The 18,621-nt window shown below is 35.0% G+C and overlaps 2 protein-coding genes across 4 annotated transcripts in view; one reads left to right on the top strand and one right to left on the bottom strand.

Moving 5' to 3' along the window:
- The window catches only part of Wwp1 (WW domain containing E3 ubiquitin protein ligase 1), a 95,420-nt gene extending 81,645 nt beyond the window's left edge, over positions 1–13,775 (top strand). For all 3 annotated transcript variants that reach the window (XM_010606445.3, XM_019204863.2, XM_010606446.3), the window contains 5 exons: positions 902–1,022; positions 3,858–3,962; positions 6,522–6,618; positions 7,028–7,100; positions 11,081–13,775. In XM_010606445.3, the coding sequence (XP_010604747.1) occupies positions 902–1,022; positions 3,858–3,962; positions 6,522–6,618; positions 7,028–7,100; positions 11,081–11,180 (496 nt within the window). In that variant the 3' untranslated portion in view covers positions 11,181–13,775. The remainder of the gene's footprint in view (positions 1–901; positions 1,023–3,857; positions 3,963–6,521; positions 6,619–7,027; positions 7,101–11,080) is intronic.
- A 322-nt stretch (positions 13,776–14,097) lies between these two features.
- Positions 14,098–18,621, bottom strand: part of Rmdn1 (regulator of microtubule dynamics 1) — a 34,683-nt gene continuing 30,159 nt past the window's right edge. Inside the window, exons 9-10 of the mRNA XM_010606447.3 lie at positions 18,006–18,139; positions 14,098–17,552 (exon numbers count right to left, since the gene is read on the bottom strand). Of these exons, the coding sequence (XP_010604749.1) occupies positions 17,514–17,552; positions 18,006–18,139 (173 nt within the window). The 3' untranslated portion in view covers positions 14,098–17,513. The remainder of the gene's footprint in view (positions 17,553–18,005; positions 18,140–18,621) is intronic.

Below are 18,621 nucleotides of genomic sequence, written 5' to 3'. Positions count from 1 at the left end.
TTAGTGATTGCTTGTTGATATGCATTGGGAGAAAGAATAGTAAATTGAAAGATTTGATGATTAAAGTTTACTTTTTCACCTGCTTTTGTTGATGGCTTCTCTCATCAGGTGGTATTTGTTTGTTCTTTAGGTGATGTGCTTGTCACACGTATCCTCTTAGCTCCTGATACCAGTCTTACATTGCTGACAGATTTTCTTATTTGTTTTTATTTTGAGATGAGGTCTCGGTGTAATACCATGCAGGCTGGCCTCAAATTCAACGTCCTCCTCCCTCAACCTCTCTATCCTCTTTGTTCTTTATCTGAATTGCTTTCTATATTTCTTCAGAATGTTTTATTTCCATCTTAATTGATTTTTTTCTATTTTGGCTAGGAAATAATCATGCTGTTCAGCAAATCAGTATGTGCTGATTTGACCAGCTTCCGGTCTTCTCAAATGATAAGCCTGTCCAAAGTCTAGATCCTACGCAGATCATCATTGCATGTTACTGAGAGTCCCTTGAGGCTGACTCCTTGAATCTTCTTGCAAACATGTGGTCAAAAAAGAGACTTAAATGATGAGCCGTGCCTTTCCTGAGGCAGCACACACTATTTGGAGTGGTCTGCATATACCAAGAAATGATTTGTGCTGGAATTTGGCTTCTTACTAATGAATAAATCTTACAGTTTTCAAAATCCTTTTTAATAGCTACTGATGTGATAGGACTGATTTCCTTAGAGAGAGGCATGTTAACTCTAAAATTACCTATGTACATACATATATACATATCTGTATGTATACATGTATATTTTATATGTATACATATATATGTGTGTGTGTTTAGAAAAAATAAATTTAGAAGTTTTTAGTCCTTTAACTTCACTTACAAATGACCTATTTTAAAATAGCATTTTTTTTTCAGTTTAATGACAGAATGGCGTTTTTCTCGAGGAGTACAAGAACAGACCAAAGCTTTCCTTGATGGTTTTAATGAAGTTGTTCCACTTCAGTGGCTGCAGTACTTTGATGAAAAAGAATTGGAGGTTAGGCTCTTTCATTTTGCTACTGTAGGGAATATTAATGGGAGGTAAACTGTTTTGTGCTTTTATACAACAGCATCAACACATTTTAAAATCATGTAGCATGGACAAAACAAAAATAGAACATAAAAACAAAACAATGTAGCACAAAACTGCATCTTCTTAATTTGCTTAATGTTTAGGTGACATTGTAGCATTGAGTGAGTGATAATTTGGGGAAATTTCTAAAATCTCACTTTAGTAATGAAGTTGTTCAAAAACTAGATTTTAAATGAGTTCTTAGTAACTGTATTTGGGCTTAGAAGCATATCAAGAATTCTTTTTGTTATGTATGATAAAATCCCTATAAAATTTACCATCTTAACTATTTTCAAGTATATAGTTCAGTAATATTAAGTAAAATTACATTATCTTGCATCCACTGTCTAGAACTTTTTCATCTTGTAAAATGGAATCTCTATACCCATTCAACAATTCCTGATATCCTCTCAGCCTCTGGTAGAACCACTGTTTTGCTTTGTACAAATTTGATTATACTTGAAATTTCCTATAAATGAAATTATGCAGTATTTTTTTTTGTACCAGGAATTGAACTCAGGGACTTGCACTTGCCAGGCAGGCGCAGCACCACTGAGCTATGTCCCTGGCCCATGTAATATTTTTTTGTTGCTGCTTGTTTAGTGCATACTGTGGAATGTTTCAGAATTTCGTTTCTTTCAAAGTGTGAATTATATTGTCATAATTATATATAATAAATATATAAAGGAGGTAATGTAACCAAGTATAAAACCTCTATACTAAAAATTTGCTCAGAAATATTAAAGCCAATCTAAATAAATGGAGATATACCATGTTATGTATTGAAAGACTCTGTTAAAATCAGTTCTCTCCAAACTGATCAATATGTTCAATAGTCAACATCCCAACAATTTTTTTGTAGAAATTAATAATTCCAAAATTAGGAAATATAGAGACCCTAGAAAAGGCAAAACAATTTGGAAAAGAACAAATTTGGCTGCCTTATATAACCTGATTTCAAGAGTTAGCTGTAAAGCTGTAGTAATTAAAATAGTGTGGTATTTGCTAAGGGAAAAACAGATCAGTTGAGCACCAGAGAATGCAATAATAGACCCACTTATACATAGTCAATTGGTTTTCAACAAAAGTGCTAAAATATTTCAGTAAGGAAAGGAAAAATATTTTCAACAAGTGCTGTGGATCAACTGAATATCAATATGGAAGAAAATTAACTTTGACTTATACTCAACCTATAAACAAAGATTAATTTTCAGTTGAATCATAAGCCTAAATGTGAAAGCTAAAAAGAAAACAGAATATCTTGATGTATGCAGAAGTTTTTTAGGGAGAACAAAGAAAGCAATATCCAAAAAATAATAATACAGATAAATTTGACATCACGGAAACTAAAAACTTCTGTTCTTCAAGAGATACCATTAAGAAAACAAGAAGACAACCTGCATGCCAGGAGATACTATTGAGACAGTGATACTGTATATACAGACTATGTTTTTTAAAGTTCATAGCTTATCAAGAGACAAAGAAAAATTTGTAATGGACAAAGATGCACTTCACAAAAGAAGATACAAAGGCAGGCGTAGTGATTCATGCTTGTAGTCCCAACTACACCAGAGGTTGAGACAGGAAGATGCTCGAGCCTAGGAGTTCCAGGTGTTGCCTCCTAGTGAGGCTCTGTCTGCAGACAGAGAACCCATGTATTCGATGTAAATCAGTATAGCAACATAACAGTGGCTTTTGTTTCTAAAATCACTTCAGTATTCCTAGGTTTTCAGCAATATAAATGTAATGAAAAAGATACTAATGTAATGTTGAATTAATTTAAAAAAGAAAAAAGGGAATACAAAGAGGGATGGTCCTTAGTCATTGAGGAAATAAAAGCTAAAACTAAATGAAATAACATTTTGGGATAGTGTTGGCAGTTTCTTAGAATATTAAATGTGCAACTACTTTATATCCTAGAAGTTGCACCTGTAGATATTTACTCAGTTGTAATGAAATATGCACACAAATACTTGTACATTAGTGTTCATTGCAATATTATTTATCAAAGGCAAAAACTGAAAGCTTCGTAAGTGTTCATCAACAAGTGAAAAAACAAATTGTTATATATTCATAGCAGTGATGTGAAACCATGATTGATATCCACAACAACATAGATGAATTTCAGAAGCATAGGTGAGCGGGGAGGGAGACCAGAAAAAAATGTATGTATGCTACAGACAGAATTATGCATATGTGCTCATACTGCCAGTCTCAGAAAGACAGATATAAATGGAGAAACCCTTGATCACCTAATGGTATTAATGGTTTTGCCTTCGAAAAGTGACATAAAAGCATTACATACTTTATTATACTTAAAATAATTTTTACCCCATATGTGACAAGATGGGGTGTTTCACAAATAGAATATTTTATTCCCAAATAAGCTGGATAAATAACAGGAAGTTAGTATATATTTCATTATATATAAATAGCACAGATTTACCCAAAAAAAACAGCAAAAATTTACATTAAGTTTATGTACCCAGTTCAGGATCTGTATATATAGTAAAGTAGATGCTCTTTTTAGTAGCTTTTCTTGAAAAATACTTTGTGTTCAGTGAATATGGTAAAAAATACCAAAGAATCCCTTAATGCTGTGCTCCCACAAATGTTGGATTTACTTACTATGGTCATTATTTGCCACGCACATAGCTCACATAATTAATGCCATGTGGCTGTGCCCCACAACATTTCAGTCATATAGTTGTTCTATTAAACAAATCTTCACTATGGCCTGATAACTATGCTTGTTTCCAGGTTATGCTGTGTGGCATGCAGGAGGTTGACTTAGCAGATTGGCAAAGAAATACCGTTTATCGACATTATACAAGAAACAGCAAACAAATAATTTGGTTTTGGCAGGTACTTTATCTTTTTCAAACATAATATGCAAAGAAAATGTTTTCTAAATATGCTTTTAAAAGTATTTTTTTTCTTAAATGAAGATGCTTTTGGACTATTTTTAATCTGCCAATTCTAAATATGAAGTGAGTAGTTTGAACTCTTATTTAAGCATTAATTTAATGGTAGTAGTTGTGGGGACATTTTTTTTCTCTAGCAGTATCAAAAGTATTTCAGTAGGTCATGGTGGGACACACCTATAATCCCAGCATTCCAGGAGGGCTGAGGCAGAAGGATTACAAAATTGAGCCCAGCCTGGGCAACTTACTGAGACCCTTTCTCAAAATAAAAATTTAAAATAATAAAAAGAGGGTAGTGATACATAGTTCAATATGAAGGCTCTAGTCCCCAGTAGCAATTAAAAAGAAAAAAATGAGAACCAAGACCTATCACGTAGAGGTACAAGATCCCAACAATGAATGTAACTGTACTGTATCCCTAAAATGTACCAATAAACTCAATTTAAAAAAAAGAAAAAAAAAAAGGAAAAAACCTTTAGTCCTGGAATATTCTTCAGTTCTTCACATATTCTATTTGAGACTCATTTGACCAACTTATGACTAGATTTTTGGTTTATTTTTAACTGTTTTTCTTTCACCGGAAAAACTAGGGTTTTATATTTTACTACAGTGATACCTTGGTTGTACAGCTCCAGGCTCAAACTTTCACTACTTGAACAGCAAAGTTTGCAAAAGTCTGCTTGGTTTTCATACCTTTGCGAGATAGTCAAGCTTAAAATCCAACTTGAAAAAACTACGGGCCGAGAGTGAGTCAAGTGTTAGGTCTCGTCGGGGACACAGAAGGTTGACGCTGCGCTCTAAGTACCACTCTTGCCCAGACTGCACATAGTGCTTGTGTTTGTGCGTTGAAACATTGTCGTTGTGCTTGTGTGTGCGCTTTGTGTAAAATACCGTAACCATGGCTCCAAAGAAGTACGAGATACCACCAGTAAAGCTAAGAAAAAAACAGATCCACAACAGGGTTAGAGAAAAAAAATATTGTGGAATTTGTTAAAGCCCTGGAAAAATGAATTTGTAACTGTAATATGGGGCCTCAGAAGCAATTACTTGGTTTTCCCTTTTTTTTGAGAGTGGGAAAAATTTACTGAGGGAAAGAAAGCTTCTAAGACAGAAGGGGAACCGGAAAGTGGGTTGCCCCTTCCCTTATTTCTTATTGGAAAAAATATCTTCAATTCTCAAACTTGGCAGTGTTTGGAACACAAATTTGAAATGAACCGAGTTCAAAAACTGAGATATCAGTATATATTTTTTTTTCCAAAAGCTACATCTTTTCATAAGGATACTGTCTTTAGTTTATTGCATAATATTTTAAAGAAGGGTGGACACTTCAAGAAATCTTAAAATACACTACTTCAAAACATGTAAAATGGCACCTAACCAAGAAAATAATGCAACATTGTTGGTATACTGAGAGAAACTGGAGACATTTAGATAAATGTCTGCCAGGACAGCACTACTATAAAATTCTTTATAATGAAAATACACACTGGTGTATGAATAAAAAAGCAAGAGAGAGAAGAAAATAACTTGGCAGTAGTTCTAGAAAAGACCTTGCCGTTGGAAGCCAACCTAGGAAAGTTGCTTCTCACATTATTTACTCTTGTATTACCTTTTGAATTCTTAGATAGATTTCCATTTTTCAAGCCTAAAATACCTTGGAAAATGTTCAGTGATAAAAAATACTACTAACTGGAGATTGGCAATGAGGAAGTATTCATCGACTCAAGGAAGCTTAACAGTGGTTTAGAGGTCAACCAGATCTGAGTTCATATGTTCTGCTGCTTAACAACAGCTTGAAAAGGACATACTGCATTGTTTAAACTTCAGTACAGTGGCACTTCAGTTCATAAATACTTTTGTTTGCAAATAATTTGGTTTACAAAAGCATCTGGCAAAATTTCGTTTTTGTTTGCAAACTCTGCATCCGGTGACAAACACAACCACAGCCATCTTTCCCACATGAACACAAACATGGCCAACTTTTCTAAAATTGTAGAACAAACTAAATTTGCAAGCCAGACTAGTTTATATGGGCTTCCATTTTCTTACATGTACAGTGGTAATGCTGATGATCATACCTATCATAGAGTTGTTGTAAGATCAAATAAAGTAGAAGCATGTGGCGCAATGCTTTTCAGAAGCCCTCAGAAGATGATAGCTTTTATAGGTGACTTCTATCCTGTTCACCAGTCTTAGTGCTAAGACCTTAGACAAGGGACTTGATCTGGGTAAGCCTCTCATTTGTTTCCTGTTGATACGGCGGATGCAGTAACAACAGTGGCCCATCTAAATGGGTTATTGTGAGGAATAACTGAAGTAAGAGTTACAGTGTACTTAGTTACCATAGTGCCTATCCCGGCAAAATAATAAATGCTACTTGTCACACATATTTTGAAACAATTTGTGTGTTAAATATTACTTTCTTCAACTATCTATTTTAATTATAAATAAGAATTTAGCATTTATTTTATATTAAAGTACATTTGGTTTTATTACACAGTTTGTGAAAGAGACAGACAACGAAGTGAGAATGCGACTCTTACAGTTTGTCACTGGAACCTGCCGCTTACCTCTGGGAGGATTTGCTGAGCTCATGGGTAAGTGAAGTCTCACTGCAGTTTGTAGATAGTTTTCTGATAATGACCTCTAGACATACGGTAGACTTGACCCTGAGGATTATTATTCTGAGCTTTATATAAGGCTTCTACTGTAAAAAACAGTAATAGATAAAAAGCATGCGTGAGGCAAATCTGAGTCTCTTCATATAGTCTAAAGGGCAGGGGTTTGTTCCCTAAGTAATTGTAAAGAAAGCCAGCTTCTGTAGAACTGTGATTTTCTTTCCATGGATGTCATTTTTAACTGCTAGATCTCCACATCACTGAGCTGCTTCTCTGTTGTGAAAATTCTTTGTTTGGTATCATCCGTATGATTTTGTGACACTTTCTGTTAGTTAGCTGTCAAAACCACTTTAAATCTGATAAATGTTATTTTATTTTCTTGATTTAGGAAGTAATGGGCCTCAAAAATTTTGTATCGAAAAAGTTGGGAAAGATACCTGGTTACCAAGAAGCCATACATGGTAAGTTTAAAAATCCTAAGTAGGAAAGTAAGAGCTAGAGAGAATTTTTTGTTTTTTAAAAATATATAAGATTCAGGCTAGGGATTTAGCTCAGTGGTTCCGCCACCTGCCTCACAAATGCAAGAACCCAAATTTGATCCCCGGTACCCCCCCCAAAAATTTTGTGTGTGTGTTTGTGTACACACACACATACCCAAACACACACACGATTCAGTATAACTGCTCATTCATTAAGGTAGTCAGAATTTAAAGTTTGAGAACAGACCAATTAATATTCTATAAACTCTTTAGGATGAATTCTTACTGGTTAATAGAAACATTTAAAACCTGTATTAATTGGTTCAGTAAATATTGAGAGTACCTATTATGTAAAAATAAGAGCAAATTGCTCCTTACCTTTTATGAACTTTGCATTCCATGGCAAGGGACCTAGACAAACAAGTAGCTGGAAACAGAGTGCTATAACAGAAAACAACTGGAGGATAAGGGTGGTTAGGGAGATTTCTTGGAACAGATTATGTTTAAATTTGATAAATAGTATGTTGTGAGAAGAACATTTTTTTAATAGAGCTGAAGTAAGCAAAAACCCTGAAAGAATTTTTGAAGGAAATGAAAGGTAATTGATATGATCAGAACTTCTGAATAGGAGAGATGAATTTAGAAATACAGGTAGGAACTAAATTGATATAGAGTCATATTGCCTATTATAAAGAATTAGGATTTCATTCTAAGGAAAATTAGAAATCTTTGAACATTTTTAAGTAGCAAGTAATGGTATCCAAGAAAATCATTTTGGCCACAACATAATCAAGGGGATGCAGATTAGTTGTGGAAATGTTTGTATTACCCAGATAGGACATGATAGCTTAGAGACGTGTTGTTCTTTCTGAAAGTCAAACTATTTTCATCCTAAGCCATTATTTAACTTTTTATTATTTCCATATTTGTATTTGGGGCACAAAAGCAACAGTGGGTAAAACTTGATACTACCTTTATAGAAATTAGGGCAGTGGCAACCAAGCTGCTACCCTGTGCTTGCCACTTAAAGTAAAACAGTAACAAAAGGGTTCATTGAAGATCGTTCTTTATGAAGCAATAAAAAGTTATTTATTAAATCTTGATGCTTGAAAATACATCTTTCTTACATTAACTTAAGAGAATAACAAGCCATTCACTTGAGTATTTGGCATTTTCTTGTAATGAAATAAGCTTGTCACTGCAAGGAAAACAGTTGAATTTGTTGACGATAAAAAATTAAGGTTTTAAGCAAAAATGATAATTTGGAAAATTTTTATGTGCCACCCTGAGCTTGACCACTTCCTAAGACTTTACTGATATTAGTGATGTTAATGATAAATGTGATCTTTTTTCTTTATAATTAAATGTATCAATATTTAGAAATACAACTTGGTGAACTGTTTTCAGTGATCAGTGACTGATATTTCAAAATCATGCATAAGTAAAAGATATACTCAGTACAAAAGAGATCATTGGATTTATAAAAAAGAACAAAATGTTCTTTGATGATTTCAGAACCTATGTTGTGTATAACTTAGTCAAATTTAATATAGTATCAAAGAATAATACCCAGTTATTTATAAAATAATTAGAGTACATCCCCATTTTCTAACTATCTGGGAGATAAGATTTTTATATCCAAAACAATACAGTGCAACACATTATATGCAGAATGTCTTTTAAGCCAAAGTATTTAAAAAGATTTGCAAAACTATAAAACAGCAACATGCCACTATTTTTTGGAAATAGACATTTTTTCATGTTGTTTATTTTATAATGAATTAATGTTTGTTTGTTTGTTTGTTTGGTACCGGGGATTGAGCTCGGGTCCTTGCGCTTTGCAAGGCAGGCCACCAAGCCGCTGAGCTAAATACCCGGCCCCATGAATTAATGTTTTTAAGAGTGAACTATGGATTCTTATAACCAAAACCAGATGATAATTTCTGGCCTAAAATAGTAGATCCAAAGGAGAGGAAGAGATTATTGAGATAGGAAGAGGGTTAAAGATTGTAGACTTTGCAAAAGGAGAATAATGACCAATTTTTTGTTTCTTGTATTCTTAAAATGTAAGGTGAAATCACTGGCCAATAGTGAAGAAAGGAAAAATTGAAGAAAAAAATTGAGAGACTTTTCAAGGAATAGACAAGTGTTTATTAGAGAAAAATGCTGGACAATTTTGGATTGTTGGAGTTGTTAGTTCATGTAAAAGGATAACAGTGTACTAAATTACGTGATCTTCCCCCAGTAATTTTCAGATGTTAAGGTGCAAAGAAAAGAAAACAGAAGGTACATTCATTCAGGATTTGAGTTTTATTTATTTAATTCAAAAGAAGACAGGTTATAAAACTATTTGCAAAGTAGTGATTATGATAGACTAGGATCTTGAAAGTAATTATAGTGATGGTCTGTGAATGAAGAAATATGTAAGGACAGGAAAAAGCTGAGGGGGCTGTATAGGATGGTAAAAGAGAAATAAGTTAATTGGCTGGCATATTCATTGAATTAACCTGAAAGACAGATGGTCAGAGAGTAAGATTTTTAAATTGGAAATTTTCTTTATTGGTGTTGGCAAAGTTCAGGTTATGATCCTGGGGATCTAGGTGGCCCTGGCATTGGATGTCATCCATGTGAAAGAGAAGACAGTGCACCAGTGAGGAGGAGCATGACAGAGATCAGCAGATGATAGAAAAAGTCAGAGGAGCTGCATAACTGGTCATTGTGTGCCTGCCTCAGGAAAGTTTTATTGCTTGGGTGTAGAGGAAATGACATTTCAGACCCAGCTGGATTTCAGTTTTGGCAGAAGTTTTTGAGACTTTAGGAGACTGCAAATCATGAAACACAATTTCATAACAATAGGGCCAGGGATTTAGCTCAGCGGTTCTGTGGCCTGCCTTGCAAGCGCAAGGACTCGAGCTCAATCCCCAGTACCAAAAAAAAAAAAAAAAAAAAAAAAAAAGCAATGGACGAAAACTGAGAAGGAAGACAAAGGTTGCAATTATTTTACATCAAAGGAAATACATTATCGCTGTTGGGGGGGGCATATGTGTGAAAATAGATGATCCAGAAAAACTTAGATTTTTAAGTACCTAAGCTAACAGTGATGAAGTGATCTGGGATGAAATTAGCCTTGATAATTGTCAGGATGAGAGGGTAGAGTTATGGTGTTTTACTTAGGGTGGCGGCAGCTTTAAACTTTTCTCAGCTATATATACATTTGGCAAGCCAATAGCATACTATTTACAGATAAGAAAGTAAAAGTAGCAAATTTTATTTTATATATTTTACAAACATCACTCTCAAAGCCAGAGGTAAAACATAAAGTACTTTGATATTCACATAATAAATAATAAAAAATAAGTGGATTTTGGTATATCTCTGCTTTTTATAAAACAGAACAAAATATAATCTATTTTTTTAAATTTTCAAGTGAATACACGTGTTTTTCAGCTCAGCACTACTAAATATTTACCATATGTAGAATGTATCAGTGTTAATAAAAGAGTAGATTAATAAGCTTTTGAGAATTTTAGAGTTTAATACCTCTTATAGATTTTAGAATTTAATAGAAGAAACCAGTTAGTTACAAAGTAAATGCTAAAATAGAAATAAAAAGATGTATGAATAGAATTACTGTTTACATAAGATACTCAAGATGAACTTCCTGGACGAAGTTGAGGCATCTTGGCTGATTCTTAAGTACCTAAGACTTTCATAGGGAGAAGAGGATATTCCTGGCCTCAAAGAGGCCTTGAAGTATGGTCATTAAAAAAAAAGAAGAAAAATGTATGTTAGGCCCAGAGCACATGAAGTAAGTTGGCAGAGGCTGTACAGCTCTACTCAAGAGCCCTGGCTTCCTTCCGTCACCTCATTCCTCCTCATTCAATGTACTTTAGAGAATACTGTGTTAGAAATCTTTTCAGAGTTTATTGAAAACATCTGATTTTGTTTTTGTTTTTATTCAGTTTTAATCGCTTGGATCTACCACCATATAAGAGTTATGAACAACTAAAGGAAAAACTTCTCTTTGCAATAGAAGAGACAGAGGGATTTGGACAAGAATGAATGTGGCTTTTTGTCTTGGAGGAGCGCTTGCATTTAAATACCCCAGCCAAGAGAAATTGCGCAGATAGTGTATATAAGCTGTTCATTCTGTACAGTGAATTGTCTGAACCTCTCAAAGCATAAATGTTTTCCGTTCCACAGAAATATGCAAAAGTCATCGTTTTCTACTTTATTTATTGTTCCTTTGAAATGACGACCAGAAAAAAGATCATCCTTAAATTTTGAAGCAAGAGACTTTATTAAAAATAAGTATATATCTATATAAGCATATATGATAGTGGCTCTAGTTTTATAGAGCTCCAGGTGTATTAAACATGACAGCTGTTCATTCACAAAGATCTGAATTTGCTTTACCTTGTTTCTGTGATCCAGGGAAATGTGCAAATTGCTCCATGTTCTTCTCCCTTATGTAACATCTCCAGAGGGTGTTTAGTTGCATGGCTATTCAGGAAGGTATTAAGGGCTTAGGCCAAATCTTGAGTGTATTTAAAAAAAATGCTGCTGGACTTTCTGAAGACAGGTACTTGAACCTGTCATTTTGTTTTAAATCCATTAGTGAAAAATGTCCCTCTTTGCTATATCAGTAATACAGTAAAAGTAATGAGTGAAACTAACTTACATGGAAGTCACATACTAGATCTAATAAAATTTAGTTTGTTATGGAGGTTGGAAAGAATTCATTGAGCAGTGTAGAGGTTTGTTTACATGTTACTTTGGGGTGATAGTTATTTGTGAAATTAAAAAGAATTGGCTACTTCTGTTTTTAAGATCTGTGACTCTTTAAATTCTATTCATAATAAATTGATGTACTTTGGTACTTAGGAACATATAAAAGTTCATGAGAAATTTGCCACTTTTGTTCATGTTCAAAGATTTGGTTTTATAAAAAGCAAATAAGAGTGAATAAAACAAGATGGATTGAAAAGTTTACATAAGCATTTGAACACTCAAATAGAAGACTAGTGATTTTTCTATTAGTGTTTGAATGTCTTCATTCTGTTTAAATTCATGAAAATTCTGTATCTAAATAAGCATACCCACCCTCCTTTTACATGGATCAGTTTATGTTTATCCTAACAATACTTTGTATTTCATTATAAGGGCATTTGTTGAACTACAAAGATGTATATAACAAATCAAAATCTAATATGAATGATATTCTGCTTTAGGAAACTGGGCTTCCTAATACAAAAATTTTAATGTCCAGTTTTAATCACGCTTTCAAATATGCACTGTAAATTTTATTAACTTAAAAATTTTTTATAACCATGGAACTGACTTCTTAGAATGTTTCCTGTAAATATTTCACTGCTAAGTGCATGTGGGAAATACTGGTATACAATCTAACTTCCATAAACACTAGTTGTTTTGCCAAAATTTTATTTTTCTACATATTGAACTGTTTCGAATTTTTACTCAAAATCCATAGTAAATATAAAATAAAGGCAGTGACACACTTAACTGATCAGACTCCTTTCCCAAATCCTAACTACAAACATTCTGGCTTGTTTTTTGTGTGTGTTAGGTTATACAGTAGAGCCTGACCATTGTTTCAGGATTGCTTAAACGTGTTCAGTAACAGGCACAGTCACAGTACCACTGGCATATGAAGTTTGGTACGACAGAAGTTATTCAGTGGAGCTACGAGAGAATTAAGTTAGCAGATCTGACAGGGATGGCTTTCAGGTAGGGTTTCAGGGTGCTGGTCCCTCCAGTAATTTGCTGTGCACTGGGTCAGGCTTCACAGAGCCCACAAGACCAAGCCGTCTTACCAAGGAAGACTTAATTTGCAGACTCCATCTGACTGTTGCATTTCATACCCTACTGTAGATTATCTACTCACTAGCAGAATGGTAGAGAAATGTGACCACCACTTTTTCCTTTCTCCTTATAACTGATCTGAGCCTGAACAGCCAGAAAGGAATTAGAAGTACAAGGCTCACTGTGCCTGGACATAGCTCATGAATGAACAGAAGACAAGAGGAAGCCTAGACAGGTTCACTTTGATGACACTCCCCACCAGCACCAGTGGGAAAAGGGTCACATGTTCATCCTTCACATCAGTTGTCTGTTCTCCAGAGAAAGAACCTATTTGGTGTTTTTCTGTACTTGTTAAACAGTTAAAAGTAAAAATGTTAACTGCTGACATCAGTTACCCAACCTGTGTCATACTACCCTGAAAACTCTATGGGACAGTATGTATTACTATATCAACAGGCAGCTTCACTCCTGTTAAAAGTGACCCTGCTCACTGAGAAGTTGCCTCTGGAAGGGGAAAACTCCAGATACGTAGTAAGAAGCTGTAACTGGGTTTCTGAGAGGGTGAAAACCTGGAACTAACTGTTCCTTATGAGGACTTCACTTGGGGAGACTATGGTTGACGGAGTTGTGTGGATGCTGTGCTACACGAGACTGCTGTTACAAAGCTGTCTTCTGGCCAGTTCTTAGCCAACTGCTTTCTGAGTACACCAGTGCCAAGCTAAAGCCTGCTGTAGACCTGCTGAGTCCTAATGTTTGAACCTAGGACAACATGGTGGACATTGCAGAATATCTTTGTTGAAACATGTACGAGAAAATAAAAGTTCTCCAACACTCCCCACTTCTCTTAATCTGTTAAATTTAGGAGCCAAGCTTGAAGTCAGATGGGTATTTGGTTCAAGTCCAAAAGTCACACCTAAATTCCAGAATTTCTCCAGTCACAAAGAATAATCTGATGTTGAGTGCTTTAAAAGTACTAATACATGTTTTTTAGTAGTCCCTTAATCTTAACAACTCCAGGGGATTGTGCTTGTTTTTAGCAATGCTTATTTTATAAGTCTGGAAAAGTTGGTAAATTCTGCCAACAAAGGAGCCAGGGGTGGTGGTACATGCCTATAATCCCGGCACTCGAATTAAAGGCAGCTGAGGCAGTAGGATCATTGAGTTTGAAGCCAGCCTAGACTACATAGTGAGCCCAACTATGAACTACAGAGAGACCCTGTCTCAGTTTACAGGTTTATATAAGATTACGGCCACTTTCCAGATTTTTTTTCACATCGTTAATGATTCATCTATGTCCGTAATATGTTTAGAAGACAAGAGCTCTTTATATTCTTAATACAAGTGTGTGGGGAAATGAACCTCTCAGACCAGCAGTGAGCTCTGGACAGCACAAAAGAACATCCTTAGGTGGAGAGTGCACAGGACGGAAGAAACGTGATGGGCTCCAAGGGCCCATGCTCAAGAGTGTCTCATGCTCATGTCAAAAGGAAAGCTTAGAGATCAAACATCTCTTGGGGTTGTGGGGAGACAGGCACTAAAAACGGACCCAGTGGGGGCCAGGGATTTAGATCAGTAGTTTCACCACTTCTCTTGCAAGCACAAGGTCCAGACTTTGATCCCCGGTACCCAAAAATAAAAGGACCCAGCACCACATTTCTAAGCATGAAATATGGGGCCCAATACCCCAATTATTTAAAAGTTTAAGGATAAGGAAGTTTTACTACTTAATAATTATATTAATATTATACGTGGGGTCCAAAGCAATTACTTTTACCAGTTGTGGCTCAGGCAAGCCAAAAAGACATCCATGGATCCTAAAGATAATGTTGACATAAAAATCAATAGAATGTGCTCACAGCAGCCTGCCTCCCTCCCAATAGTGGGTATGGAGTCCAGACCCTGGAACATGCTAGATGAGTGCTCTCACCACTGAGATACATCCCCCCCTTCACATTTCAGACAAGCTTTTGCTAGCTTCTTGCCTAGGCTAGACTTTTAACTGGCAATCCTCTTGCCTCAGCTGGGATTATAAGGCATGTGTCCACATCCAGCAGCTTTATTTTTAACAGCCAAAAGTGGACAACTAAATGCCATTCAGTGGTTAAATAAACTAATATATTTGTATAATGAAATACTTGCTAACACTAAAAGAAACTGTTGATAGAACTTAGGCAAGTCTAAAGTGAATTATGCTGGGTGAAAAAAATATATACCATTTCTCCAAAGAGAACAAGATCAAGGGCTGATAGAGGCAGGGATGGCAGAAGGAGAGGAAGTATACGGGTGCAACTCTGAGCTATGGATCTTCACAGTGACGGAACAGGCCTGTAGACTGGTGTCAGTTACAAAAATCTACATGTGATAAAACTGCTCAGAACTACATACACAAGTGAGAGCATTTAAAAGTGGCAAAAATCTAAGGCCTGTTACTAGTTAGGTATTCTGCAGTTAATATGTTAGCACAACACCCTTTTTGACAATTTCATTTGATTTAGTTAAAAATAAAGTTCATTAAAGTATCAGAAAAATAGACCTCCCATGCACAAAATGCTCTATTACTGAGATAAGTTTCACAGAAATAAATTACCAGATGTTGTGTGTGTGTGCATATGTGAGTGCAGTGGGATTGACCTCAGGGATCTGTGCGTGCAAAGTTCACACTAAACATTTAGTTACATCCTCAGCCCAAGATTATTCTTGAACCACCTAAACCCCTAGTTTCCTGATTTATTGGTAACAAAAACAAAAAAACTACATTCCTAGCAAAGTTCAAAGTCATTCTAGAGAAAACTGAAAATGAGGAAAGCCGCTAGGGATATAGCTCTGGTACAGTGCTTATTTAGCAGGTATGAGGCTCTGTGTTTAATCCCCCAGTGTGGAGAATAAAAAAGAAAAAAAACAGTAAAATTCTCTAATATCTAATATAAATGAGTAAGTTGCAGACATGTAAAAACTTCAAATGAGAAATTCTAGAACTCAGAACTGGTCAAACATGAAGATGTGAAATGGCTGTTGAAAAAAGTGAAGACAGAAATATCTCAGAAATGAAGAGAATTTGAGAGAGTCTACAGAAGAATGCATATTTAAAAAATGACAAATACGGAAGCCCAATGAAAAGAGGTTTCCGGGAAACACAGTGATGAATGTAAAAATCAGGTACAACTGTGACATACAAAAAATTAACTAGACTGTCTGAAAATGGTAGAACAATGGATTTCAAAAGTAAGAGCCCAGTCTGGAATGAGGGACAATCACTATGACAAACTGGGCTGGTCTCCAAAAGATGCTGTGCAAAAAGTGGAGGAACTCTTCTAGATTAAAAACAACTAAGCAGCAAATCAAATACAATAACACAATCTGATTGGTCCTACTTCAAAAAAGGGTGGGATATTTTAGGACATTTGAGGAAATTTGAATATGGCTTGATCTATTAATCAGTAATGCTACAGTTGTAATAATGGATTCATATTTGTTTTTTTTGGAAGACACCCTCAGGACAGAGGACACGTGGTGAAATACATATGCAATTCAAAAGTTTAAATATGGTTATACACAAAATAAAATACAACAATTGTTCAATCTCAGAGATGGGTATACAGAACTCATTACTTTCATTTTTTGTTTGAAGATATACATGATAGAGGATATAAACAGTTTATTGTAACATAATTCTTAAATCCTTTGGGGAAAAAATGCATCCACACGGCTAGGGTAGCACAGTGGCAGAGTGCTTGGCTAGCATGCACAAGGCCCTGGGTTCAATCCCAAGCACTCCAGAATAAAGGAAGAAAAACTGACCTACACAGTCAGATTTATCTACGAGGCATTCAAGAGACTCCTTTTTAATAAGCTTAAGATTTTGCAGTGGTTGTACGCCAGCCTCAAGTAGCACTGATCTACTTAAATTATCTTAATTTCTATTGCATCCTTAAATTGTGTTTCTTTCATCTCAATACACAAAACAATTTGGACTGTTTGGTGACAAACTCAGTGCACCACATTCAAATGGAAACCATCCCACTTCCAGCCCTCTCCCGACCTGAGCTCTTTCTTCGTGCAGGCTGGCTCCACGACACATCACTTACTACTATCCTTCAAACCAAGAACCCATCCACAAAACCAAGAACCCATCCACACCGTAATCACCTTTTGTTGTATATTCTCTGCAAGATATCAACTTTGTATCAAATCCAACTTGAAAATCCACTCCCACAAGCTTTGTTTCCTCTTCCACAAAGCTTTTGTTTCTTGATACCTTCTCATCCTGATGCAATCAGTACTTAGAAATTTCATTCCATTTTGCATTGGTGATCCAAATGCAAAATAATCTTTCTGCTAGAGTCATGGGAATTTTTACAAGTACCACCCTTAGGTCAATATGGCAGTTACTTCTTTTACCTTCTTCTTTGTGAAGAAACCAAGAATTTTATATATTTAGTTTAATGGTAACAACATTAAAAGAACTAAAAAAAAAAAAGCCACAGAACAGTCTGGTTAATGTATTATATTTGTAATTCCATGAAAAGGTAGGATGCTGGGTTATTTTCTTTTCTGAAAAGTCTCCAGTTCTTGTCACAAACCTGTAAGCAACTGAGCAGCTTCTGTCTGTATCTATAACAGAAAAACATTATTTATGAGTAAACAGTGCGACTTAGAGATTAACTTGTGAAATGTACATTTATAAAGTGGACTACAGTTTCTAGATGTTTCCAAAAACCAATATAGAATAAAATTGTAAGAATAAAACTTTTTGGATGAGACTCAGAGAACTCTTCAACTTTAGTATGTAAGCCTTGACTTTTATGTTTTAGAAATCTTACATGATCTGCTATATCTGTTGAACAGGAATAATTCTGTATTGCAGCAAGCAACTTAATTATTTGGTGACAATAACTAAACATTTCCTATGTAGAAATAAATGTAGATACATCCACATTTGAAATGAACTGTGTTTCCAGCAATACTTACATTTAGTCAATTATACTTTTAAAAGTTCTTAATTCACCTTTCTTAATAGTGCCTCAATGAAAACCTGTCTGCTTTACTGTATTGGAGATGTTTTACCTGTTTATCTTCTTCTGTGTGTGCTGGATAGTCCCTGGCTTTCATTAGCCATAAAGCAGCAAGCTTTTTGTTGTTTAGCTTCAAATATGTCTTTCCTAAAAGAAGCAAGTTTTTGCTGTAGAAGTTTGGATCCACTGTACATAAAAAGGAAAAACAAATTTAGTTCAAGAGAAACAGTACTGCCTACAATTTTACAAATTTATCTAACTTCTAATAAAATTCTATGGTTAATAAGTGATTAGGCTTACTAAAACTCTGTTCAGTTGTTCTAATCTCATATTGTAAAATAATCAGCACTGAAAATCTTCTCCATGTTAGGCACTATTTTCACACATTTTTCATCTTCACAATAATCTTTTAAAGTAGGTGTCTCCATTGAGAAGCTAAGGCTTCTGATTGGATATAAGCTACCTAAGAACGTCAATTTTCTTTCAAAATCCCTGTTACTATATCCCAAATCCTTAGAACTGTGGCTGGAACATACCAGATACTCAGTATATTAGCTGAGAGAGTAAATGAAATCATGACAGTATATCAATTTGATCAGTATTTGCTAAATGATATTAAGAATGAAAGTTTTTGCTCTTTTTGGAATTTATAGAGAAAAGGAGAAATA

The sequence above is a fragment of the Fukomys damarensis genome, unplaced genomic scaffold (genome assembly GCF_012274545.1).
Source record: "Fukomys damarensis isolate Sample0158 unplaced genomic scaffold, DMR_v1.0_HiC HiC_scaffold_5, whole genome shotgun sequence".
Classification (NCBI taxonomy): domain Eukaryota; kingdom Metazoa; phylum Chordata; class Mammalia; order Rodentia; family Bathyergidae; genus Fukomys; species Fukomys damarensis.
Note: the sequence above shows the minus strand (reverse complement) of the source record. Positions and strands in the feature narration are given on the sequence as shown.